At 47.6% G+C, this 27,682-nt stretch overlaps 1 protein-coding gene across 2 annotated transcripts; it reads right to left on the reverse strand.

Annotated features, from left to right (window-relative positions):
* Positions 1 to 1,966: 1,966 nt before the first annotated feature.
* Positions 1,967 to 26,059, reverse strand: GMFB (glia maturation factor beta). 2 transcript variants are annotated; one of them, XM_079963408.1, is made up of 7 exons: positions 25,853 to 26,059; positions 20,600 to 20,696; positions 16,992 to 17,041; positions 14,414 to 14,465; positions 13,594 to 13,674; positions 11,620 to 11,693; positions 1,967 to 5,258 (listed from the first exon to the last, which is right to left on the reverse strand). In XM_079963408.1, the coding sequence occupies exons 1-7, from the start codon at positions 25,853 to 25,855 to the stop codon at positions 5,187 to 5,189; spliced, it is 429 nt and encodes a 142-aa protein (XP_079819534.1). In that variant the 5' UTR covers positions 25,856 to 26,059; the 3' UTR covers positions 1,967 to 5,186. The 2 variants fall into 2 exon arrangements, with proteins under 2 accessions (XP_079819534.1, XP_079819533.1); XM_079963407.1 differs by having other exon boundaries at positions 13,594 to 13,676; positions 14,416 to 14,465; positions 25,775 to 25,867.
* Between the last annotated feature and the right edge of the window lie 1,623 nt (positions 26,060 to 27,682).

Genomic DNA, 27,682 nt, shown 5'->3' on the forward strand with positions numbered 1-27,682 from the left:
TCCAACTCTACAAGTCTATGATTCTATGGTTTCTCATCATAGCAAAACAAACAAACAAACAAAAACCCTCACACCTTTCAAAGAATGGTTAAGGTTACACTGGGAATGGATGGAAATTAATTAATTTAAGGGAAAGAAAAGTACGGCAGGAGGAGACTGCAATCCTCCACATTACTCCTGATCTTAGAAACGGGCTTAATAATAATAATAATAATAATAATAATTTATACCCCGCCCTCCCCAGCCAAGACTGGGCTCAGGGCGGCTAACAACCAATATAAAAACAATTGATTGGAATACAGCTTAAAAAACAAAATTAAAATACAACATTAAAACATTAAAATGCAGCCTCATTTCAGTGGAACTCAATCAAAAACTTTTTGGGGAATGAAAATGTCAAGTCTTCATCAAGGCCAACTATCCAGACTGGTCCTACGTGGGCCAGAAAAAAGCCAGGGAAGTCCTCAAATAGGAGTTCCAACACAGAAGGAGAAAGGAAAAAAGAAAGGGGGAGGGAATCAAATTGATTCCAAGCCAAAGGTTAAGATGAAAGTCTACAGCATCCCTTAGTTACTTCCCAAAACAACCCCATTCCACAAAAAATGCAGATCCAAGGAGCTCTCAGCAGCACAACACACACCTCTTGCCAAACTTTCTCAGGCCATTGGAAGGTTATATTTTCATTTCTTTTTACAGACGCTCTTCAGCTTTGAATTACAGAAAACAGCCCAAGGTTTAAGGAAGAACTGGGGCTGTGGCCCCATGAAAAAGTCACTGCAAACTAAACCCAAGATTTGGTACCAGTAACAAAATGTACCATTATTTTCTATGTATAACACTCCCCCATGTATAACACGACCCCTATTTTGGGGGGCTCCAAAGAAAGAAATCCCCCATATGCACTATCTGTGTGTAAGATGACCCCCAATTTTAAACTAAAAAATATATAGTCTTATACATGGAAAAATATGGTACTTCTTGCTACCTAGCAAAAAACCAAAGGGGTGTGTGTGGAAGGAATTTGACAAAGGTTATCAGAACGGATTCTCCAGTTAAGCAAAGGACAAATGCCCAGCCTTTCTTGCCCAGAGGACTCCTGAGAGATGTCCAGTCCAAGGCAGGAAATCTAAATGGTAGATTAAAATGAGCAGTTTGTTGTTTAGTCATTTAGTCGTGTCCGACTCTTCGTGACCCCATGGACCAGAGCACGCCAGGCACTCCTGTCTTCCACTGCCTCCCGCAGTTTGGTCAAACTCATGCTGGTAGCTTCGAGAACACTGTTCCACCATCTCGTCCTCTGTTGTCCCCTTCTCCTTGCACTCTCCATCTTTCCCAACATCAGGGTCTTTCCCAGGGAGTTTCCTCTTCTCATGAGGTGGCCAAAGTCTTGGAGCCTCAGCTTCAGGATCTGTCCTTCCAGTGAGCACTCAGGGCTGATTTCCTTCAGAATGGAGAGGTTGGATCTTCTTGCAGTCCATGGGACTCTCCAGAGTCTCCTCCAGCACCATAATTCAAAAGCAACAATTCTTCGGCGATCAGCCTTCTTTATGGTCCAGCTCTCACTTCCATACATCACTACTGGCAAAACCATAGATTTAACTATATGGACCTTTGTTGGCAAGGTGATGTCTCTGCTTTTTAAGATAAATGAGCAGTTAGGACATGGATTGTGAAGACCCAAGACAATCAGAGCCCAGCTGCCTCACAAGGCCAAAAAGCAGAATCCACTTGGAAATGGCCAGTTTAGCTCCAAGTTTCTGGTACTAAATGTGCTTGTGTGAAGCCCCCAACCTCGGTCTGCTGGGGACGCCTCTTTTGCAAATTCCCTCAAGCGGAAGACCCACACCAGGGCCCCACTGACCCACCAATAATTTTGCAGAGGACTTTTGCATTCTGCAAATACCAGCTTATCCATCCTTTGTGTTCGCTTCACATCATCAAATAAAGAAAACCAGCGTATCACTCCTTCAGAGCATACAAGATTTATTTCAGGTATTTACAGCCTGCTTTTCAATTTGAGAATGAGAACTTCCATGGCACATTTTGGTTTTTTCCCATGGAAACTTCTCTTTATTATTTATTTGCATTTATACCATGCTCTTCCACCAGGGGAACTCAGGGCAGCTTTAGGCAATGCTTCCTCAATAAATCTTTTCCAAGTTATAAATCGAAATACTATTAAAAAGTGTAATTTTTGCAGACTCGGGTTAATCTCTAGCAAAGAGGAATCCTAAACTACTACCGTATTAAAAAGGGCACGCTGTCAATATAAAGGTTAATTTATTTACTCCGTTAGAAAAATTATAGTTTTCTTATGGGAATGTCGACTGTTTTCCCCGCCCCGCCCCAATTGTGTGTTTGTGTGTTGGTCTTTCTTAACACGGTTGATAATAGGTATGCAAAAACTAAAAATCCAAGGCTGGAATGAATATTCCAAATTGAACAAAGTTAGATGATTGTCATTTAGTCTAAAAGTAAAAAAAGAAGAAGGAAAGAAAGATGCTCAGCACAAAACTTTAGAATAATGCCATTTACGAAAAGGACAATAAGGTCTCCTAAACGTTTAGAGAAAGGAAAATACCAAGCTTTGTTTTTATCACCAGTGTCAACTTCTCTCTTAAGTGTTTTAACAGCCCAGATGTATCATCAGCTGCTGCACAAGCTCAAAAACTTGTAGGATTAGGCAGCCCAGAAGGGGCTCAAGCCCAAAAATTTAACTGCCTGATTATCTTGCCAAGCTGGGCAAGGTTCCAGGAAGGTACAAGAGAAGGGCAGCTCCTCCATTCTCCAAGGCAGGGGGGCATGCAGTTTTATGGCCAGTGGGTTAAATCCAAGACTATTGCGTTTCCTGCTGCCCCAGGAAACAGAGGAGATTGCTGCCTGGCAACCCCCAACCCAGATCCATCTACTCGTGACCCTGCCTAGTTTTGAGCAACGCTAGGCAAAAGAGTTTCCTGCCGTCTCAATCCAAAGGTGAAAAGCCAGTTTGCTCCCAGAAGTCAACAAGAGATTTTCACATTTTTGTGTCACCAAGAGACATCTATAGATGCCCTTTGCCATGCAGGAGAACGTTGCTCCAGAAATGATGTGAAGCGCTTGCAGGCGAGTGGCACCGTGTGGAACAGAGATGGCAAACCTGTGGCCCTGAAGGTGTTGCTGGGACTCGGCCCCAGCCAATGTGGCCAACGGGGAGGGGATGATGGGAATTGTAGTCAAGGGGTGGAGAGCCTCCAGCCGGCAGGGACACTGGCTGATGAGCTCATTTTCACCAAACAGTCCCCAATTTACCCATCCGATGACATAGCCGGTGATGTCAGCTGATGGGCAGGGCCTTCTCCTTCAATGGAGCAAGAGTAAAAAAGCTTAAAGGAACCTGTACAATGCAGATTCTTTCCCTCCTACCCACCCATTGCTTGCTGCAAAGGGAAGCACTTGAAGCTAGTCCCCAAGTGCAGACTATGTTCTCTGTTGCCAACCCCTCCTGCAGGCAGGGCGATTAAAAGTTCAAGCACCGAGTCCTGCACCCAGGCAATTCAAGTTGTGCGCCGAGAAAGGTGGGCTGCTGTGACCTGCACACAATTGACTCAACCCTAGGAGGAAAGGAAGGAAATATGCAGGGGACCAATACCCTCCCTCTCACTCGCTGTTCTCAAAGAGGCAAGCCAGCACTGCCCCACATGCTTCTGACATGCTCGCCTTTGCAGCTGCAAGGAGCAAGGGGCATTCCTTCCCCAACGTGGTGCCCACCAAGTGCTGTTGGGACTGCCACTCCAATCACCCCTGACTGCCGAGCTAGCCGGTTTTAGGCTTAAGGGGAGCAAATAGGCCGAAACATTTGGAGAGCACCAAGGTGGGATAGAGACTAGCTTGAAAGAGGAACAAGTCAGGAATTCTGAATGTGTGCTACCTGCAGAATCACAGCATGTATTACACAGTCCTGTCCGTGTGTCACGGAGCCCAGAGCAGAGCTGTGCTGGACATTCAAATACTAAGGAGCAGGGTTTGCTTTCGTGGATCTTTTGGGGTTTTCAGCAGCCCCGCTTTAAATCGTGGCAATAGCAGCCACAGAATCTGCCCCTGCAGATGAAATTGATCAGACACCGTGTGGCCTCTTCTTTTAGGCAGAGTCGGCCTGTGTGTATCAAGTCTAGTGTTTAAAAACTGGCAGCATAAGATTCTCTTACAATCAATGGAGAGATAAAGAAATGTAAAAAAGAAAAGAAAGGCACACAGAGAAGTGCTTGTATAAAAAAGACAAGAGAACAGTTAATAAAAACTGCATATAAAGACTTAAGGAATGGATGTTCACCAGAGTGTTACTGAGCCCTTACGGATTTTTTGATTATTATTTTTAAGAAATCTACTTCCCTTTGGACTAGTAAAAGAAAAAAGAGGGACTATTTACTACACACAGAGAGAAGAAAAATAGGCGGGTCAAACTTTTGACTCGAAATGGAAATATGTTGACGCAAGATCAACTGGGAATATCGTTGGAATTTTAAAGAGGAAAGGAAGCGGTCCATTCTGGAAAACTGAAGAAGCGAGGGTGTGATTAATACTTCAGAAAAATTGCATTTGAGATTGGTTCTAAACCCTTTTATGTCTAGAAGATTCAAGTCACTTGCCAGTTTCTGTCCAACAAGGATGCCTCTGCAGCTCAGGCGAGGGGGGAAGAAAAGGCTACACATTTGACTGGGAAGATCCTGCAAACAGAGCCCACGGACACAAGCAAGAGCGATACAGAGAGTCCCATTCATCTTAAGCGGGGCTTGCGCAGGAAGCGTTCCTGGGAGGGAGACTGTGCCACATTACCTGTCACAGTTATGAGTTCCAGATTAAGCCATATAGAAATATTAGTCACAAGAGGGAGGGGAGGTGGAATTGTCCCTGCAGGAGAGCTGTTCCCTTTTAAAACAGTTAATAAAGAGAGGGAAGGGAAAACGACCCCTTGGGCAAAGTTTGGTTATGCAGGAACTGCCGCATCTCCCCACGCTTGTATAAACTTTGCACGCACAAAAAATATATATGTACATACATACACACACTGCAGGAAACGACTATAAATACAGTGCATCCTTTGTGGGTCTAAAAAGGAGGAGGAGGAGGAGGAGGAGGAGGAGGAGGAGGAGGAGGAGTCGCCGTGTCTGGTTCCAGTTCACACCAGGCTGGAATGCTTAAAGAGTCTTTCAATGGAAGAAGCCAAGCTTCTCATGCAGCCACTCCTCAGTGAGGTCTTCTGTATTCCTGATTTCAAATACCTTTAAGTATAAAAAAAGGGGGGGGGGAGAAAAAGAAAAAGTATTGTGTTAGCAACTATGATCTTGGCCAATACAACATAAGATAATATTAGAGGTTACCGCCCACACAATTCTGCTACGCTTTTCTGCTTGTTTGGTGGCACCTCAGTAAAACCACTTTTTACTGTTTGTAGCAGAGTTTTCCCTGGAGGCAGAGGACAAGAACAGAAGTCATACTCAAATTCACAGTCAAGAGCTTCTTTATTGCTTGACTGGTTGCACAGGCATTTCTGTTACTATCATATACAGGCTATTTACCGTATTTTTCACTCTATAGGACACACCAGATGATAGGACGCACCTAGTTTTGGGGGGAAGGAAATAAGGGGGGGGGGATTCTGAATCCCAGAAGCCAGAACAGCAAGAGGGATTTGGCTTCTGGGATAGCCTTTGCGCAGCTAACCCCAAAGCTAGAACAGCGAGACGGAGCGCTGCGCAGCACTCCCTCTCCCTGTTCTGGCTTCTTTAGCCGCGCAGCCTGCATTCGCTCCATAAGACGCACACACATTTTCCCTTACTTTTTAGAAGGGAAAAAGTGCGTCTTACAGAGCGAAAAATACGGTACATACCCTCTTTCTCTCTCCAGCACGGTATAATCTCAGTCCAGTAATTAACAATCCCGACACAGCAAAACTCACAGTATCAGCAGCACACATTGTCTTACTTCCAAGCTTGTGGTCAGCGTGCGTGCTGACAGTGTGTGTGTGTGCGCGCGTGCGTGTGTGCGCTTTCCTCATGCAGAAATTGCAGCCTGCAACTTCCTCCCTTTATTTCCACCTCCAACTGACATCTAGAGTGGCACTCCTACACACTAAAGAAAAAAATCTGGAACCCTCTTTAAAGCTTCCAGGAACTTTTATCTGTGTCTTAAATTATGTTTTCCTAACAGTGAAACTGCCTCCATGTGAGGCAGTGAGAGATTTTACTTTCTTGGGCTCCATGATCACTGCAGATGGTGACAGCAGTCACGAAATTAAAAGACGCCTGCTTCTTGGGAGAAAGGCGATGGCAAACCTAGACAGCATCTTAAAAAGCAGAGACATCACCTTGCCTACAAAGGTCCGTATAGTTAAAGCTATGGTTTTCCCAGTAGTGATGTATGGAAGTGAGAGCTGGAGCATAAAGAAGGCTGATCACCGAAGAATTGATGCTTTTGAATTATGGTGCTGGAGGAGACTCTTGAGAGTCCCATGGACTGCAAGAAGATCCAACCTATCCATTCTTAAGGAAATCAGCCCTGAGTGCTCACTGGAAAGACAGATCGTGAAGCTGAGGCTCCAAGACTTTGGCCACCTCATGAGAAGAGAAGACTCCCTGGAAAAGACCCTGATGCTGGGAAAGATGGGAGGGCACAGGGAGAAGGGGACGACAGAGGACGAGATGGTGGGACAGTGTTCTCGAAGCTACGAACATGAGTCTGACCCAACTGTGGGAGGCAGTGGAAGACACGAGTGCCTGGCGTGCTCTGGTCTAGGGGGTCACGAAGAGTCGGACACGACTAAACAACTAAACAACAGTGAAACCTTTGCACAGGCAGAACGCTTTGGTAAGCTGTCAACATGCGACGACACAACCCAGGAACAGATTTGACTGGCCTGCTAAACCGGGTGAGGGAAGCCAATGGGTCTCAAACCCTTGGTGACTTGGGACTTCACCTGCATGCAAAGACAGGATTGAGCAGACGACACCAAGAGTTGTTCCAACAGTCACGAAGGCAATTCCTGCACATGCTGCAGAGGGAAGTGAGGGGCAGGTGGGGTTCATAAACCTGGGAAAGCAGCCCATATAAGAGAAGGAAAACACTGATCCTAAACCTGGCTTCGCTTCAGGAGAAAAAGGCTCAGGAGTAAATCTGGAGTAGAGTGCCTCCTTCTGGCAACTCCTGCAGCCAAGCTGGTGCCAAATGTCTTGCGCTGCTTTCCTTTGGACCCCATCAGTGAGAGCCAGTGTGGTGTAGTGGTTAAGAGTGGGGGACTCGTAATCTGGGGAACCGGGTTTGCGTCTCCGCTCCTCCACATGCAGCTGCTGGGTGACCTTGGGCCAGTCACACTTCTCTGAGGTCTCTCAGCCTCACTCACCTCACAGAGTGTTTGTTGTAGGGGAGGAAGGGAAAGGAGAATGTTTGCCACTTTGAGACTCCTTAGGGTAGTGATAAAGCGGGAGATCAAATCCAAACTCTTCTTCCTCCTCCTCCTCCTCTTCTTCTTCTTTTTCTTCTTCTCCTTCTTCTTCTTCTTGTCTTGTTTATGTAATGACTGCTCCCCACATTAAATGGGGGCACCCTTTGCGTGGTCACGCGCAGCCCCCGGGACCCTATGCGGCTCCATTAGCACAGGCTTGGCTTCGCCTCCCCCCAGGTGGGATACCTAGAGGTCTCTGCCTACCTCAGCCAGTTATCCAATCCTGCCTGGGGAGGCGTTGCCAAGGTAATCAGGCCAGGTAGGGGGAGGGACCACCCTGCCCACATAATTGGGGGAGGATCTTACCTCGGAATCATCAGTTGGCTCCAGAGCTTCTCCCACCCTCCCCACCCTCAGGTAAGACTTCTTTTGCAGGTTAACCTTTTCTCTACAGGTACGTGGGCGCTGCTATGTCAAGGTCGCTGTTGAAGGGCCGGAAAGGAATTCCCCTGCATTGGCAGGTTTGCTTTTCCCGTAGCAAAACGTCACAACTTTGGCGGTATCAGGCCTTGGGCGGAATCCTTTCGTTTATCTTCCCGAAACTCCTTAAGGTAGTGATAAAGCGGGATATCAAATCCAAACTCTTCTTCTCCTCTTTATCTGGTCAGCCCAGGACCTGCATGCACCCTGCCCAGGCTTGCGCCCCAAGGACGTGACTTCGGTGCTGCTAACACAGAGGTTCGACTTCACCCTCGGAGGCACACTCCATTGTCTCTCGAGACAGAGGGAGGCCAACAACAAACACTGAGCACATCCCTGATACAGTACTTAATCCAGAGACTTCTGCTGTTGGGCAGTGTGGTTTGGAGGATACGGCCTCCCAGGCCAACTTGGACCCTGTGGGTGGGTCAAGACTGACCCGCTGGCCTGAGAGTCCCCCACCCCTGATCTGCAGGATCTCTCAGAGGGGCAGAAAAAGAAGAGCTGCAGCTGCTGCCCTGCCCTAGGAAATGCCTGAGGAAGAGGGGAGCAGAAGAGGGGTGCATTAGTCACAGTGGTGTTATTTAATGCTTCCTCTGAATGCAGGCAGAGATGTCAGCTCAGACCGCTATTGATTCATGCATTGATGTAAAACGGAAAGATGGGGGGGGGGAGCGAGCTCCATCACACAGTAAAGAGTAGTTACTGCACTCAAAACCACAGTAGGACGATTATGGAAAACATGGTGGGGTGGAAGGAAGAGTCTCCTCAGGGGAGCGATGGAAGGACCAGGCAGGAGAACACAACCCTGCCTGAGACAGGCCAGCTCAGAGGATTAAGGGCACAGTAGGAAGCTGAAGGGTATAATAAGGTGGAAGTCTAGTTCGCCCTGCCCTAGATGCCTGGGGCAGAGGGGAGCTGTGGTCCAAACCATGTGGATGGCACCAGGTTAGAGAAGGCTGATCTAATTCTTGTCTCCATTGGAAGCTGGAGCACACAGCTAGAAATCCAGTTCTCCACACCAGATTTGCTCTGAAAGACTGTGAGCCAGACAGCTTGCGCTGGTCCCTGTGTGCCCTGAATAGGCGTGAAGGCAGGCGAGAGCGGGTGCCCCTCTCTTGCCCGCCTTCCCAACCCATCTGAAACTTACAAGGGTTATCCAGAGGTGAAAGGATGCCATCGGCCAAGGCTGCCCGTGTGCATGCCTGGGTGTCCCCATCCCTCAAACCACAAAGCACACAGCATCCCGAGACACCTGTGCATTCATGCACATGTTAGCTCAGTGACCAGCCCTTATGAAACTGGAAATGGAAACCCAACTTCTTAACTTTTTTCTCTCTTTCTTCTCCTTCCACTTGGTCTTTTAATTCATTTTCTATTCCTTCCTCCCTCCTTCTCTCTTTCTTTCTCTCTAGTTCCCCACCCCTCTTCTCCATCTCTTTTTTGCCGGGGGATCCATGGTTTAGTTTGGACAAAAAAAAGGAGATATTTGACAATAATCTTTGTATTTTTCTTTATAAACTCCAATAACATTTAAAAACGGAAATGGAAGCCCAGTGAAGTCTGAAGCTAGTCACAGGATGCCTTTCCCCCCACATAGAATCATAGAATCATAGAGTTGGAAGAGACCACAAGGGCCATCGAGTCCAACCCCCTGCCAAGCAGGAAACACCATCAGAGCACTCCTGACATATGGTTGTCAAGCCTCTGCTTAAAGACCTCCAAAGAAGGAGACTCCACCACACTCCTTGGCAGCAAACTCCACTGTCGAACAGCTCTTACTGTCAGGAAGTTCTTCCTAATGTTTAGGTGGAATCTTCTTTCTTGTAGTTTGGATCCATTGCTCCGTGTCCGCTTCTCTGGAGCAGCAGAAAACAACCTTTCTCCCTCCTCTATGTGACATCCTTTTATATATTTGAACATGGCTATCATATCACCCCTTAACCTCCTCTTCTCCAGGCTAAACATGCCCAGCTCCCTTAGCCGTTCCTCATAAGGCATCGTTTCCAGGCCTTTGACCATTTTGGTTGCCCTCCTCTGGACACGTTCCAGTTTGTCAGTGTCCTTCTTGAACTGGACACAGTACTCCAGGTGAGGTCTGACCAGAGCAGAATACAGTGGCACTATTACTTCCCTTGATCTAGATGCTATACTCCTATTGATGCAGCCCAGAATTGCATTGGCTTTTTTAGCTGCCGCGTCACACTGTTGGCTCATGTCATGCCAGAGGATCTCTTGCACAAAAAGAGACAGTGACTCAGTGCCAGTTCTCTGCCTCTCTGCACAACTAGCAGAGTAGAGTAATTTTGTCTAATTTATAGGGGCAGATCTGTATACTGCGCACAGGCTACAAAGTTCAGTTTCCCCCTTAGCACAGAATTTTATGGGCACCACATTACACACAAACACACACACATGCCCTGATAATAGAAGCCCCGTATTTTTTGCTCCATAAGACACACTTTTTTCCTCTTGAAATCTAAGGGGTAATGTCTGTGTGTCTTATGGAGCGAGTGTGTAGTCCCTGGGGCTGGGAGAGGGGGACCCGGGCTTCCCCGCCAGCCCCACAAGCTCGGGGAGCAGCGGGAAGGCTATGCGCAGCCTTTCCGCTGCTCCCTGACCTGCTCTTTGGGACTGGCAGTGGGGGAAAGCCAGGCTTCCCCCACCACCAGCCCCAAAGAGCAGGTCGAAAGAACCCGAAGCCTCCAGAGCGCAGTGGGAACTCCTGCCGCGCTCCGGAGGCTTTGGGTTGCCTTCACTGAAGCCTCCAGAGCAAGAGGGGTCAGTGCGCACTGACCCCTCTCGCTCTCCAGGCTTCCAAGGTAGCCACCTGAAGCCTCCAGAATGAACACACCTTGAACGCACCTTGTTTTAGAGGGGGAGAACAAACAAAAAAAATCTCCCCCTCTCCGTTTCTCCTGCCGCTTCACTGAAGGGGCGCTGCGCAGAGAGGGGGAGAATTTTTCTTGCTCTCCCCCTCTAAAACAAGGAGCGCCCTATGGTCGGGTGCGTCCTATACAGTAAAAAATACGGTATTTAAAACTGACAGAAGAGTTTAGGCAATGGGGAAAGCATCAAGTTAGCATAGGAAGCTGCCTTATGACGAATCAGACCATTGGTCCATCTAGCTCAGTGCTGGCTACACCAACCGGCAGCTGCTTTCCAGAGTCAGGAATTGAACCAAGGACACCTCTGCACGCAAGGCAGATGCTCGTCAACACATACATACATAAATTCATTTGTACGCCACCTTTCCACAGTTCAAACCATGCTCAAGGCAGCTTACAACATGGGGGGGAAAGCATATCACTGCAACATAACAAAAGTAGTCGTGAACAATAAATCAATCATTTAAAGTATGCAACCCAAAGGAGCAATTTGTGTATATATATCACAACACGATTGAAAATGATACAAAACAACAACAGCAACCGCACCCAAGAAAGAATCCAAAACAACACCCCAGCTCAAGATTCTGCTCAGCAACCTCAGCTTTTGCAGCTGGAGTCAGTCAAGATCCTGCCCTCCAGGCCAGGTGGGAAAAGGTCTGCAAGCAGGAAGCAGATCTTCCAGGACTCACAGCCAAGATGGTCTTCAGCAGCCTCAGCTTTTGCAGCTGGAGTCAGTCAGCAGCCTCCCCTCCCCCTTCCATTAAGCCACAACCCTTCCCCACAATGCCAGAAGTTCGTACCCAGCAAATTCTGGGCGCCTTCCACTCTTACCTTTGTAAGTTCCGCCGTCTGTACGAGCTTATTTTTGCTGCCGGCGTACATCATCTGTTGCTCAGGCTTGCACCCTGCAATTATCGGGAGGGAATCGGGATCAGGAGCAAAGAAAGACCAGCATTAAGGCAGTCTGTTCAGGAGGAACGGGGCAGGGATACAGATGGAATAGGCCAGCCATTTTACTGCCTGCCTGCTTTTCAATCCCCACTCGCTACCAGCTCCTTGCTCTGCTAAACCTGTCACCCGTCAGATGCTCTGGACTGCAACTCCCATTGGGCTGATGGGAATTGTAGTTCTGGAGGGCACCTGGTTGGCAAAAGCTGCTCCACCAGAGTCTCGTCCCTTACAAGTTGCCCCTTTCCATTCTTTAATTGATTGCATTTATATCCCACCATTTCCTCTAAGGAGCTCAAGGTGGTGTACGCCATTTCCGCCCCCCAATTTAATCCCCACAACGACACTGGGAGGCACTTGTGTGGTCAGTTCTCAGCAAGTCCAAAGAAATGAGAGATTTCATGCAGTATATATATCCTCCAGGCACCCTCTCCCTCTTCCCCAGGAATCCAGTCACATCAGCTTGTACACGCAGGTTGACATCACAGATGTTCCTGCTCCGGTACTCTTTTTTTTTTTTAAAGAATATTAAAGTTTTACAAAATCATAAATACAAAAATACATAAAAAACAAAAAAAGGAAAAAACTCTCAAACAAAAATACAAAATCCAAAAAACAAAAAAATAGAAAAAAGAAAGTTAAAACAAATCCGTTTTTTATAACTTTAAACTCATTAGCTTGTTTCTTTGACTTCCTCACACCTCCCCTTTTTGTATTCCCATTAATATAATCATATCAGCAAATCCTTACCCTCTTTCATTTATCCTAACTCTATAACTTAACATATTATAACTCTGTATTATCACCCATTATCAATTCATTTTTACATACTCTTTTTAACTTTGTTGCTAATGCCACTTATTTTCAATCCAACATCATTTTAACATGATGCTCCGGTACTCTTAACCAAAAAAGGGTTTTCCTTCCTGTACTCCTGACCGTAAAAGGGTATTCCTGTTCCTATGCTCTTATCTTGGAGCAAGAGGACACCAACTCCAAGAACACACTCTGGCACTGTTCCCAGACTAGGTCTGTGCGTCAGAGTATGGTAAGATAAAACCCAGACATGTCATTCCTACTCCACTGGAACAGCCAAGGTCATCCTTTGCCGTGACTGATAAAGGAGAGAGCTTTGTTTATACAGCTGTGTTCTTGTTATGCATTTGCTCAACAGCTCAAGTTAATGCATTTTAGAAATGCTCCCTTGGAGAAAGAAGAAAAGGGGGGTTTTAGGTCCCGTTTCAAACTGACTACACAGAAACCCATTCCTTCAGGCTGGGCTGAGAGAAGGCAATGACTGGCCTAAGGCCACACCCAATGAGCTTCGTGGCCCAGTGGGGATCTGAACCAGGTGCTGGCATGACACTCTTAAGCGTTGCACCTCATGGGCTCCAAAATCTAAGCCAGGCTTTGATGGCCTGGCACCCTCCAGAGGGTGTTGGACTACAACTCCCATCAGCCCCTGCCAGTGCACGATGGGAGATGTAGTCCAACAACAATTTCCGGAGGGCGCCGGGACAACGAAGGCGAGTGTAAACACTTAAAATTGAGAGCCTGGGGGTCCTGAAAAGGGCAATTCACAAGCTTCACCAACACCACCTCACCCCCATGTGGTGTTCTTAGAGCTATCCTAAGACATGTTTGTGTCCCGTCCGATCAATAGCTCCCAGCGAAACTTGCTGTTCCTTATGGCAATCAGCCGTTTCCATCTTGAAGCCCAGCAGGCAGCTGCGTTTTGCTTCGCAGAACTGTAGAGAGCTGGAAGGGCCCTCAAAAGGTCATCCAGTCCAACCCCCTGCAGAGCAGGAATTTGTACGGGAGAAACTGCCCCCATCATCCAGCCGGAGCTTGACTTACCGACTGGGCTGGAGAAGATGAAGCAGAGCGGGTAAGAGACTCTCCCGTCGTCGTGCTGGTACTTGTAGCTGTAGACGATGAACGTTTTCTCAGAGTTAAGGAAAATGGGAGAAGGAGGGCTGGGTAATAGGATCTTGAAACCTGCCCGTTGCACTGTGCTCAGTGTAGCTGAGTTTTTAAGCAGAGTTTTTAAGCAGAGTTTACAGGTGAGGGGGGCAGTTTATACCTGGGGCTGCTATGTCCGGATCAATGAAATGCTAAAATGGGCTAAAGGCAGCCATGATAGTATCAGACAGTTGAAGGCACTTCCTAGGGACCCTTGTTTGGTCTGAGCAGCACCTCCCCGCCCGCCCCCCTGCTTTCCACCCCGAGGTCCCATTTGCACTATGCATTTAAAGCAGAAGCGCATTGTGTCCTGTTGTGCCAGAAGCGATTTAGTCCTGCTGGCCACATGACCTGGAAAGCTGTCTGTGGATAAATGCTGGTTCCCTTGGCCTGAAAGTGATATGAGCACCACAACCCCATAGACGCCTTTGACTGGACTTAACCATCCAGGGGTCCTTTACCTTTACCTAATGTGCCATGCTAGATGCTGTAGGGTTTTTAATTGCACTTTTACAGACATGCTGCAGATCACTCTCCAAGGTTTCAGGCAGGGGCTGTTCCCATGTGACCCATCGATTTGTACACCTGTTTTGTGGCCCAACCCATGTGCCCAGGCAGAGCTGGGTGTGCTAGCTTGAGGCTTTTGCAAGCACCAATATGCAGACCGGAAATGGGTTTTTCTAAAGCAAAATATTGCCGCCGCCAAAAAAAGGATATCGAGGTTGCCTCTCTGGCAGCTCGTCTTTTAGCTCATCTGGAGAAATGCCCTGGTAGCATTAAAAATAGAACAAGAGACAGGGTTGTGCACACAGGAATCCACAGATATATCCAACAGCTGTATAAAATGGTATACATAACAGTAACTAAGTTATCTAATCTACACTGGCTCCCAGTACATTTCCGAGCACAATTCAAAGTGTTGGTGCTGACCTTTAAAGTCCTAAATGGCCTCGGTCCAGATACCCTGAAGGAGCGTCTCCACCCCCATCGTTCTGCCCGGACACTGAGGTCCAGCACCGAGGGCCTTCTAGCGGTTCCCTCATTGCGAGAAGCAAAGCTACAGGGAACCAGGCAGAGGGCCTTCTCGGTGGTGGCACCCGCCCTGTGGAACACCCTCCCTTCAGATGCGAAGGAAATAAGCAGCTATCCTATCTTTAAAAGACATCTGAAGGCAGCCCTGTTTAGGGAAGCTTTTAATGTTTAATAGACTATTGTATTTTTGTGTTTTGTTGGAAGCCGCCCAGAGTGGCTGGGGAAACCCAGCCAGATGGGTGGGGTATAAATAATAAATTATTATTATTATTATTATTATTATTATTATTATTATTATTTTACTATTATTTATTTGATTTCATTTGCTGTTTTATTCTGTGAACTGCCCTGAGACCTTATGATGAAGGGTGGTATACAAATTTTATTTAATTATAACAGAACACACCACTGTAGACTGGGCCCATTTTTAAGATTCTGGATGCCAGGTTTAGAGATCATTACAATACTGTTAATGATTCCTAAGTTTAGTATTAGGCTGTTGTCTTCCTATACAGGCTTTTAGATTCTATTCTATAATGCTGTATACTGCATAGAGCAGCTTTTGAGAACCTGATGCCCACCAGATGTTTTTGGACTACAACTCCCATCATTCCCTCCATTTGCCTCCCCTTACTCTATTTGCTGCTGGTTCTGCCACTTTCTAGATTTAAGCCTGCTGGGGCAAAGACCTCAAGTCTCTCCATCCTCTGAGAAGCCACATATAAAGCACTAGCAGCCTCGAAACCAGTGTTGCTCAGTAACTCTAAGCAATTCAGCCAAAGAAGAAGAGGAGTTTGGATTTGATATCCGGCCTTTCACTCCCCTTCAGGAGTCTCAAAGCGGCTAACAATCTCCTTTCCCTTCCTCCCCCAGAACAAACACTCTGTGGGGTGAGTGGGGCTGAGAGACTTCAGAGAAGTGTGACTGGCCCAAGGTCACCCAGCAGCTGCATGTGGAGGAGCGGGGAAGCGAACCCGGTTCACCAGATTATGAGTCCACCACTCTTAACCACTACAGCACACTGGCTCCCAAATCTGCGCAGTTTTGAAACCAGTGGTTAAAATCAGTGCAGCTTTGAAAGGTTCAGCCTGCCCCCCTGATCCACCCGTTACCAGACAGAAGAGGAAAACCTGCTCCTTCTGCTCCAGAACAGCCATGCAGACTATTCCCAGTGGGGAGAACCTACCTACAAGCATTCTGTTCCCACCACTCAACATGGGTTGAGAGCACATAACACCGGTCTTGAAAGACTTACATTGGCTCCCGGTACATTTCCGAGCACAATTCAAAGTGTTGGTGCTGACCTTGAAAGCCCTAAACGGCCTCGGTCCAGTATACCTGAAGGAGCGTCTCCACCCCCATCGTTCAACCCGGACACTGAGGTCCAGCTCCGAGGGCCTTATGGCTGTTCCCTCACTGCGAGAAGCCAAGTTACAGGGGACCAGGCAGAGGACCTTCTCAGTAGTGGCACCCGCCCTGTGGAACGCCCTCCCACCAGATGTCAAAGAGAACAACAACTACCAAACTTTTAGAAGACATCTAGGGAAGCTTTTAACGTTTGATGTATTACTGTATTTTAATATTTGGTTGGAAGCCGCCCAGAGTGGCTGGGGAAGCCCAGCCAGATGGGCGGGGCATAAATATATTGTTGTTGTTGTTGTTGTTGTTGTTGTTGTTGTTGTTGTTGTTATTATTATTATTATTATTATTATTTGAAGCCTGTTCCCTTAAAGAGCCTTTGCCCATTTAATTCTGTGAACCACCCTGATATCTTATGATGAAGGCTGGTATATAAATCTAATAAATCACCACCACCACCAGGTGCTATTCAGATATTTCGGACTACAACTCCCATCAGCTCCACCCAGCAGGGACGACTCATACTGTGGCTGATGGGAGTTGTAGTCCAAAACATCTGGACAGCACCAGGTTGGCAAAAGCTAGGAAATAAAGCCCACTAAACTCAGTGGGGTTTGTTCTGAACACACATGCCAAGCGCGACGTTGCTACTTCTGCCAAGGCCACCCAGGCGTGGTTTCAGAGCATCCTGCAGGAACCAACGCTGCAAAGGGCAGAGGTGGCGTGGCGTGGAAAACAGACAAAGAAACGATTTTCCAAATGGCGCAGTGGTTCACTTTCAGAATCCAGCAATAAGAAAATCTTTGCTGTGAGAAGTTGCAGCCCCAGCCCAGCTTTGAAGCAGTTTGTAGCTGGAGGCGAAGAAACAAAATCCACACCATATAAATAGACCATCCACAAACCTCATGTTCTTCATCCAGAACCACCAGCTGCTTATCCTTGTCGATCTTCACTATAATAAAAGGGAGAAAGAAATTGAAATGAACCCACTGAAATTAATGAACACGACTCAGCTGGGACCACTGATGTCAATGGTTCTACTGCTTTCTTTTTTTACAAGGCCGCTCGCCCTGCCTTACTCTCTGGCTGTAGCCAATTAACAGTAAAAATCTCCAAATGAATCCGAACTCCAATGTTTAAAATCTCTGGTAGAGGACAAAGATCCAGAGATCACGTTAAAAGTGGCCTAATTCTGTGCGATTGCCATAAAACTTAGGGAACAAGCTGTGATATCATCACGATTAAGGTTTTAAATGACAACCAGGTTATATTTTAGTGAGTAAGATCTAATTTATTTATTTTAATTGTTGCTATATCTGTAGTCCCTGTTATACCGAACTGCAAATTTAAATGCATCCCTGTTGTGTTTCGTGACTTCCCTGATTTTGTATGTGAGCTGGAACTGGTCTGGGACCAAAATAATAAATTCATTCAATTAACAGTAGCACAATTAACAGGCCAGTGTTTGGAGCATCTCTCAGCTGACCCACCAGGAGGATTCTGGACACTGTTCCAAGGGCTGAATGCTAGATGTTGGCAGGGCCAGAGGCAAAAGGAGGAGCGACAGATGCATATGTTTTCCTTTGTACAAGAGGCTATTTTCCACACCCATTTGGAAACCCTTCTCTGTCCTCCATGCAGACAAGCAAGGGAAATTGTCAAAGTTCAAGGGCAAATCCCAGCCAGGCAAAAACACTCAAGGAGGGTGCAAAGCAAGGCTGACGAGGGATGAGGCCCAGGGAAGTGTTCCAAGGGCCAGAGAGAGAGGTCTAGAGCAGTGTTTCCCAACCTTTGGTCTCTAGCTGTTTTTGGACTACACTTCCCATCATCCCTGACCACTGGTCTTGCTTGCTAAGTATGATGGGAGTTGTAGTCCAAAAACAGCTGGAGACCCAAGGTTGGGAAACACTGGTCTAGAGGGCTGAATGTGGCCCCTGGGTCTGAAGTTTCCCATCCCTGCTGTTGAGCATCACCCTCTGCCACAAATACACTCAAAAAAAGGAGTGTCTTTATGGCAGAGGGTGATAACCAGGTAACACTGACTCCTCACTGGCGACCCACCTGCACTCACTGTGTGCTATTAGCAACATGCTTTTAAAAACGTAAAAATAAAAGCTTTTATTAAGACTTTGCTCTGTTGTTTTACCACAAAGGAAGGTTTCTCTCCATCCTTGAAAAAAGGTGGCAAGTGGGGTGCCACAGGGTTCTGCCCTGGGCCCGTTGTGGTTCAACGTCTTTATAAATGACTTGCGATGAAGTAGAAGAGGGGATGCTCATCAAATCTGAGGATGACACCAAACTGGGAGGGGGAGCTAATGCCACAGAAGATAGAATCAGGATTCAATACATAGCTGTCAACGTTTCCCTTTTTTTAAGGGAAATTCCCTTATTTTAAGGGAAATTCCCTTATTCCGAATAGAATTCCTCACAAGAAAAGGGAAAAGTTGACAGCTATGATTCAATATGACCTTAACAGATTGGAGAACTGGACCCAAGGTTACAAAATGAATTTCAATAGGGACAAATGTTAGGTTCTGCACTTAGGCAGGAAGAACCAGGTGCATAAATTTAAGATGGGGGACACTTCTGCAGGGACAGGGCCTTCTCAGCCACAGCACCCCCAAGTTACAGAACTTGCTTTTTTTCAGGAAGATATTCTTGCTGTTTGGAACCAGATGAAAACGGTGCTTTTAGATGTGTTTTTGCCTGGTGGCTATTGAGCAATTTTATCCCCTTTTCTTTTTTGCTAGCTAGCTTGTAACTTGTGTTTTATTATGGTGGGATATAAATAGTTCATCCACATGCACACACACATAAATACTGCCCAACGTCACCAAATGCCACGATGGCAGTTTCTTGTAGTTAAGAGACGTTTGCTCAACCAGGGCAGGGAAGGAGAATCAGGAGAAAGAAGAAACATTTGGAAAAGAACGTAAGCCGTGATAAATCCACTTATCTTTGTAACCATGAGGGCAGTAATCTCTTTCGATTTCTTCTTTTTAAAGGGATCCTCAGGATGATAAAATAGGCTCCACGGAGGAGCCTCTGAAGCTAACAAGGTCAGCTCTGGACAGACAGACCCGAAGCTTAATTACGGTGTTGACATAATTTGGGACAACTTGGAGAAACTGCCTCCAAGACTCTGTTGGCCATTTAATACCCTACTGCTTTGCTACAGCAGAAGTGGGGAACCCGAGGGCCAGAGGCAACCCTCAGGCCTCCCTCTAAGCCACACCCCTCTCCTCAAGCCCCTCCCCCTGTCCCCAAACCTATTTGGCTGGCTTGTGTCCTCCAACCAAGAATACCTTTTGCTTGCATGGAATGAGGCTTATATAGTCATACCTCGGGTTAAATACGCTTCAGGTTGAGCATTTTCAGGTTGCGTGCCACGGCGACCCGGAAGTAATGGAACGGGTTACTTCCGGTTTTGCCGCTCACGCATGCGCAGACGCTCAAAATGACGTCACATGCATGCGCAGACGCGTCTTATGTTCTGTTCAGGATGCGAACGGGGCTCCAGAACGGATCCCGTTCGCATCCAGAGGTACCACTGTATACACAATGTGTGTTTGTGTACAGACCAAATGTGAGAGAGCCCCCTTATCTTTGAACGGCTGGAATCTGGCCGACTGAACAAAGGCAATCGCAACGGCCATTGCTCCGCCCACTACTGGCTTGTGCCTTCCCCTTCCCACCTCAATACTTCTCACTGCCAGCATTCGAAATTAGGCAGGCGCCGGGCGCATTTTGCACCTGGCTATCGGCCACTTGCGACCAAGTGAAGATGACCGGGCGCCACCACCTGAAAGCACCTGCCTGGGGATCCTTGAATCTTGGCTGTTTTCACACACTAATACCACGTCCTGTAGAATTTTGTATTTTATCTGCACAACCAGAATGAATTTCAGGGACCAATTTCGAGTCGCCTGGCCCCAAAATGGCATCTAGGCATTCCGCTTTGGCAATCGTAACCTTGGTTTAAGGAGCCATTTGCCGCCTAGCTTATATATTTGAGTTTCTAACACTGATCACTACCTTCCAACAACATTTCTCCCGCTATACAAAGTTGGGACTGAGTTACTGCATCTTGCCTCCGGCCACTCAGCAGACTCACAACTCCACAAGGAGAGCTCTGCTGGATCAGGGCAATGGTCCCCTCTAGTCCATCACCCTGTTCTCACAGTGGCCTGTGGGAAACTAGCAAGCAGGATTCGAGCACAAGAGTTCTCTCCCACCTGGCGGTTTCAAGCAACTGGTAACCTGTGGCAGACACAAAGGTTGCCACTCAACCAGCTCTCCAAATTGCCTAGGACGGGGGGGGGGGGGTGTTCGTTTTTTTGCTGGCACCCAAATGCAAAAGTTCTTTCAACTCTGCTCTCAGAAAGCAAAGTGCAAGGAGCCTCGGGCCAAATGCAGAGTCCGCAATGCCCTCTGCTCTTCTTACTCAGCAGATCCTTCTCTGCCCCAACCCAGCACAAGGCCTTGAAACCCTGGTGGGCAGACGTCTTACTGATAATCGCAGCATTGTTCGTCTCTTTGCGGAAACGGAATTTTCTCAGCTTCTCCACAAGGTCTTCGGCCACATCACAAACCACGAGGGATTCACTCTGCGGGGGGGGGGGGGGCAGGGAAGGAGAGACGAGGAGGGAGATGAATAAGACATTCTTATTAAGAGATTTAAGTCAGCCGCAGCTCTCTGATCCACAGCTGTTGGAAGGTCTGGAGCAGGCGCAAAGCCCCAGAAACTAATAAGAGGAAACAAGTAACTACGGTGGTACCTCGGGTTACAGACGCTTCAGGTTACAGACTCCGCTAGCCCAGAAATTGTACCTCGGGTTAAGAACTTTGCTTAGGATGAGAACAGAAATCACACGGCGGTGGCATGGTGGCAGCAGGAGGCCCCATTAGCTAAAGTGGTGCTTCAGGTTAAGAACAGTTTCAGACCTCCAGAACGAATTAAGTTCTTAACCCGAGGTACCACTGTATTCTGAAATGCTTTGTGGGGACCTAGCTCTGTGATCCTGCAGTGGGAACAGAGGAAGCAGCCTTGCACAAAGTCCAAACATTGGTCTGTCTGCTCAGTACAGTCATACCTCATGTTACCTTTGCTTCAGGTTGTGCGTTTTCAGGTTGCGTCCCGCGGCGACCCAGAAGTAACGGAACGGATTACTTCCGGGTTTCGCAGCTCGCGCATGCGCAGGCGCGCAAAATGACGTCACGTGCATGCGCAGAAGCGGCGCTCCGCAGACGCGGGTTGCTTTCTTTTCAGGTTGCGAACGCACCTCCAGAACGCATCCCGTTCACAACCAGAGGTAGCACTGCATTGCCAACACCAGCCTTCCCCAACGTGGGACCGGGGGCTGATGGGAGTTGTAGCCCCAGTATGAGGAAGGTTATTGCAGACCAGGGATAGGTAACCTATGCCCCCTCTAGATATTGCCAGGATTGCTGCAGCTCCCTTTCCCCTTAACCATTGGTCATGCTGGCTGGCGGGAGTCGGGAGCCCAGGCACGCCTACTTATTCCTGCTGCAAGCGGAGAACTTGAGGAAAAGGACTTTTCTGCTCATGCCAATGGGAAAGTCCAGAAATAGAGGTGATCTGGTTGGCCACTGATGATGGATGAGATAAGCCAGGTATAGGGAACATTTGGCTCTCCAGGTGTTGCTGAACCACAACTCACAAGGTTTCTACAAGGATAAAATGAGAAGGGGAGAATCGTGTATGCCTCCATGGAAGAAAGTTGGGATATAAAAATAAGCAAATAAAGGGACAAGATGAAGTTATCCCCCCAGCCAGGACTTAGACCACACCAGAGAGTTTCTGGATATACATCACTGCCTCAATGTTCATCTTACACTGTACAGATAAGACAAAACAAAACCTATCCTGCAAATTCCTTTGCTCTCTGCAGTGAAATGCATCTCAGATAGTCATTTCCAGCATGGAAAGGCCAAGCTGATGCAAGTGGAAGGACCGCAAAGAGCAGAAACAGGAGAGAAGGGGCAAATCGTTGCCGCAAAAGACGTCCTTCGTTATTCCAGCCTGAGCTTCTCTGCTCCTACAAGTAGCTTTGTGAAAATGTACTCCTGGCGGTTACACTCACAAATAAATGCAGCTCAGCGATTGTGTCAGGCGGAGGCACAGCCCAGTTCCCTGAATAGGCTGCCTCCAGGTACTTGCACCACCCAGAAATCATTTGCTCATCATAGGAGGCCCTGAGCCAGCAAGGCACCCGTAAGCACCAGAACAGCTTACTGCAGCCCTGTTGCCAAGGAAAAGAGAAGGAAAGGCATTTGCGAGTCTGTAGCTTACATCTCCCTGCCGTGTGGGGATCTGGAATGACTTCTGTGCAGTGGTTTAAACCTGTTTAAATGCCAGAGGGTTTTTTGGGGTGGGGAACAGAGGGACTCCACTTCTGCCCCTGCTGTTTCAATTGTAAGCTGTTTGGGGCAGGGACCATCTCACTGTTTCTTTTGCTGGAACTAAAAATAATTTTTATTCAGAGGAATATAGTAGAGGAGCTTCAGCTCCTGTGCAAACCCACAAAGCACATAATTCCTGGGGTGGGGAGGGGGCAGAAATCTTGACAGTAAAACTGGATTAGGTTTTGCAAGACAGACATGCCCTACTTTTCTCTTTTTTTTTTACTCACAGCCAGACTTAAGGCTAAGAGCTCTCACAAACAAAACAGCTCAAGGCCTCTAAAGTCTAACCGAAGCCTGTTGAAAGAGGCTTTCAGCACACAAGCCAATTTCCTTGAGAACTAGCCTTTTGAGCATCGCAAGGAGTTAAGAATTTAAGAGAGGTTGGGCAGGGCGAGCGAAAAACTTACAAAGGGGATGTGGCCATGGCTCAGCTGGCAGAGAATCTGCTTTGCACACAGAAAGGTCCAGGTTCACTCCCCAGCACATCCAGGTGTAGCTGGGAGAGACCCCTGCCTGAAACCCTGGAGAGCAGCTGCCAGTCAGTGTAGACAATGCTGAGTGGGATGGGCCAATGACCTGACACAGGAGAAAGCAGATTCCTTTGCTTCCAAAGTGCCAAGACCAAGACCCAAGGCCATCTAACTGAACTGCCCTCCCTGCACAAGCACCAGCCCCCTCCCACCAGCTGACACTGGTTGCTTGCAAAGAATGGTCATTATTATTATTTTAAATGTGTATACTGCCCTTCGTCCATAGATCTCAGGGCAGTTCACACCATAAAAATACAAAATAAAAACACAAAATTCATAATAAGAACAGTAACAAAGACGTGATACTGGTGAACAGAGAGTTAAACATAAGCAGCAGTGGTGGGTGGGCAGAAAAGGAACAAGAGGATGTTTATACTGGTGTGAACTTTCCCAAGAGACTAGAGGCAGATAGCAGATTTAGCCCTTTCTGGGCTCCATGAGTGGGTTTTGGGGAAGAGGGGAGAGAAGGCAGTCGTGGGTGGGGTGGGCACCCTTACCTCAATGATTTCCCAAAGCGAAGGCATCCCGTTTTGGAAAAGTGCAACTGTTCTACTTTAGCTTTCTCCAAGAGATCAATTAGAAGGAGCCAAAAGGGAACTTAAGATGTATGCATACACAACCACCACCTTTTACACCAGATTAGACACACACAGCAGCCAGCCCTGTTCCAAATTTACCATTAACGGATGCAGATTAGAATGACGAGGCAAGAGTGTGCCTTGGAAGAGATACCAAGTAAAAATTCCATCCTCTCACAGCTCTTTATGTTATTTTTTTCCAGGGTGGCTAAAGTGCATAATGACACACAGGCAAAAATCACAATTGGTGTTGATCCAGATCGTACTTAAAATGAAGGAGTCCCATTGACTACAAGAGCACTAGCTTCCAAGTAACCATAATAATAATAATTTATTATATATACGTGGCCACTCTGGGCAGCTTCCAGCAGAATATTAAAATACAATGATTCATCAAATATTAAAAGCTTCCCTAAACAGGACTGCTTTCAGATGCCTTCTAAAAGTCCGATAGTTGTTTATTTCTTTGACATCTGATGGGAGGGTGTTCTGCAGGGCAGGCACCACCACTGAGAAGGCCCTCTGCCTGGTTCCCTGTAACTTCACTTCTCACAGTGAGGGAACTGCCAGAAGGCCCTCGGAGCTGGACCTCAGTGTCCGGGCTGAATGATGGGGGTGGAGACACTCCTTCAGGTATACAGGACCGAGGCCGTTTAGGACTTTCAAGGTCAGCACCAACACTTTGAATTGTGCCCAGAAACGTACTGGGAGCCAATGTAGGTCTTTCAGGACCAGTGTTATGTGGTCTCGGCGGCTGCTCCCAGTCACCAGTTTAGCTGCCACATTCTGGATTAGTTGTAGTTTCCGGGACACCTTCAAAGGTAGCCCCACATAGAGCACATTGCAGTAGTCCAAGTGGGAGATAACCAGAGCATGCACCACTCTGGCGAGACTGTGGGCAGGGAGGGTCTCAGCCTACGTACCAGATGCAGCTGGTAGACAGCCGCCCTGGACACAGAATTGCACTGTGCCTCAATGGACAGCTGTGAGTCCATTAGTGGAAACAGGGTTGAAGTATTCTGGGACAATGCAGATTACATTCTCCACTTTAGGAATAAACATGTATTAAGGCGGAAGAGTCCTACCATCAACCCCTCTCATCATGAGGACCTATGTGGGAGTGAGTTAAGTAGGGCTTACTTCGAAGTAGGCACACACAGGACTGCACTTTCCACATCACAGAATGTGGATTTATCCCTGGTGAAGCATTTTTCAGCCACTTGTCTCCACACCCTCTCCATTCATGCTTGCAGTGAGTGACCAGGGGAAATTTAATCCACATTCCTGGTGTGAGTACAGACATAAAGTATACTCGTCCTGGATTAGGGACACTTGTGCATGGCACTTAAGTGTGGCAAAAAGAAACAAATCCAGATCAGTCTTTGGAATGCACCCCCAACCCTGCCATTTCCAGAGGGTGAGTGGATCAGGGTGGGGCAGTAAAAATAAGACAAAAAAAGAGGGCGCAGGTCAGGGAGGCAGCCTCGCCAGCGCCTTTTCCAAGCACAGTCCCACTAAATGCAAAGTGGGTAAAATAATAATAATAATAAATTTTATTTATACCCCGCCCTCCCTAGCCAAGGCCAGGCTCAGGGCGGCTAACAAATAATAATAAAAACAAGTTAACTTACAAACAAGATTAAAATACAACATCAAAACATTAAAATCTGGCCCTTTCTTTGCAACGTAGCATCACAGTTTTGTTTTGTTTTTTTCCTTTGAGGGACAGGAGTCTTTTCTAGCCTTCCCAGAAGTCTGGGGAAATGTATTGTTTTAAGTTATTGTGTGTTTGTTTTATTTATTAAATTTGCACAACGCCCTTCCTTCAAAGATCTCAGGGCAGGTATAAAAAAAAACAGAAAATAAAGATAATGAGAACAAAAACAAAAACAAAACAAACCTGTAACAACAACAACAACAACAACACCACCCCCCCCCCCCAAGATACGAACAGGAACATGGTTTAAACAAATACCAAACCATCCCTGCAGCGGGAGGCCATCGCCACATTTTTTGGGGGGGTAAAAAGTCACATTTATTGCTCAAAATGCCATGTCTTCCTCCCCCTCCCCCCCCCGCACGACGGAGACCCCCAACAGGGACATGGGAGGGGTTTTTAGACACCCCACCCCGAACTCTAAGGGCGCAAACCTTCCCGGGAATGTGGAAGCGGCGAAGGAGCCAGCCGGGGCCTCCCCTCGCCGCCCCAGAGATCCCCCCCTTACTCACCATCTTGCTCCCGCAACAGCCTTTCCCTCAAGTCCCTTCAGCAGCGCGGCCCCTTTAAGAGCCCCCCCCCGAGTGCCCTCCCCGGTTCACTTTCAATCGGGCCTCAGAACCGCTCAGCGCGCATGTCCGTCCCGGCCCCCGAGCCAATCAGAGGAGCAGCTGGGCAGGGTTCGGAGGCGCCGCCTGAGCTACGGCGAGCGGAACGTGCCAGTCCTTGTTAGCGTTTTCCTTTTCTCTCTCCCCGCCCCCCGCCCTCCCAACTTCTCTCATGTGATTATCCTCCTCCAAGGCAGGCATCCGTCCAGCCGCCCACGCCTAGAGAGGCCCGAGACTGAAGGCGCCCCCGCGGCGTCCCCGGCCTCTCTCGATAGCCCGGGGGCGGGGATTCTACTTCCTGCCCCCTCCCGCCTTGCCCACCAGGAAGCGACGTTGCCATGGCAACCAGAGGAGGCCCCAGAGAGAGAGAGGGGGGGGGAGGTTGATAAATTTAAAACGTCCAGGTGGCTGACAAATAATAAAAGGCATGAGAAATTGAAAAGCGACAGCCGCGTGTTTATTGGCAGCAGGTTTGCTGCAATCGAACAAATTTTATTTTATTATATTTTATTTTTATTTTTTTGTTGTTGTTTAGTCGTTCAGTCGTGTCCGACTCTTGGTGACCCCCTGGACCAGAGCACGCCAGGCACTCCTGTCTTCCACTGCCTCCCGCAGTTTGGTCAAACTCCTGCTGGTAGCTTCAAGAACACTGTCCCACCATCTCGTCCTCCGGCGTCCCCTTCTCCTTGTGCCCTCCATCTTTCCCAACATCAGGGTCTTTTCCAGGGAGTCTTCTCTTCTCATGAGGTGGCCAAAGTCTTGGAGCCTCAGCTTCAGGATCTGTCCTTCCAGTGAGCACTCAGGGCTGATTTCCTTCAGAATGGAGAGGTTGGATCTTCTTGCAGTCCATGGGACTCTCAAGAGTCTCCTCCAGCACCAGAATTCAGAAGCATCCATTCTTCGCCGATCAGTCTTCTTTATGGTCCAGCTCTCACTTCCATACATCACGACTGGGAAAACCATAGCTTTAACTATACGGACCTTTGTTGGCAAGGTGACGTCTCTACTGTTTAAGCTGCTGTCTAGGTTTGTCATTGCCCTTCTCCCAAGAAGCAGGCGTCTTTTAATTTCGTGGCTGCTGTCACCATCTGCAGTGATCATGGAGCCCAAGAAAGTAAAATCTCTCACTGCCTCCATTTCTTCCCCTTCTATTTGCCAGGAGGTGATGGGACCAGTGGCCGTGATCTTCGCTTTTTTTGATGTTGAGCTTCAGACCATATTTTGCACTTATTTTATTTTATTTATACATACATACATTCATACATACTGCACATACATACCGCCCATCACCCATAAATCTCACGGTGGTTCGCAGCAAAAAAATGCAAGATGAAAACCTAAAACACATAATAAAAACAATAATAAAACAAACCTATAACACACCTCCCCCCGGCGAAATGTCAAAGAACCCCTGGAAGGTGAAGTTCATTCAAAGGAGACTATGGGGTGTGGCTCTCATCTCCCACAAGCACAGGTGTTAATTTTATACATCACTTGGGAAGACAGGTGAACTAATGCCAGTGTACAGTGGTGCCCCGCAAGACGAACGCCTCGCAAGACGGAAAACCCGCTAGACGAAAGGGTTTTTCGTTTTGGAGGCGCTTCGCAAAACGAATTTCCCTATGGGCTTGCTTCGCAAGACGAAAATGTCTTGCGAGTTCCTGCGGGTTTCCCCCCCTTTTTCCCCCCTTTTCCTAAGCCGCTAAGCCGCTTATCAGCTGATCCGCTGATAAG

This window comes from Podarcis cretensis, assembly GCF_951804945.1.
Source record: "Podarcis cretensis genome assembly, chromosome: 1".
Lineage (NCBI taxonomy): Eukaryota > Metazoa > Chordata > Lepidosauria > Squamata > Lacertidae > Podarcis > Podarcis cretensis.

What these genes read in the sequence shown, in the direction of transcription:
- GMFB (XM_079963407.1), bottom strand. Translation starts at nt 25,855, where the DNA reads ATGGTGAGTAAGGGGGGGATCTCTGGGGCGGCGAGGGGAGGCCCCGGC. An exon ending in CTGCCAGAGAGGCAACCTCG is followed by an intron (nt 13,677 to 14,415) that starts ATATCCTTTTTT and finishes CTCTGAGAAAAC; the next exon opens with GTTCATCGTCTACAGCTACA. An exon ending in CATCTTCTCCAGCCCAGTCG is followed by an intron (nt 11,694 to 13,593) that starts GTAAGTCAAGCT and finishes CGATAATTGCAG; the next exon opens with GGTGCAAGCCTGAGCAACAG.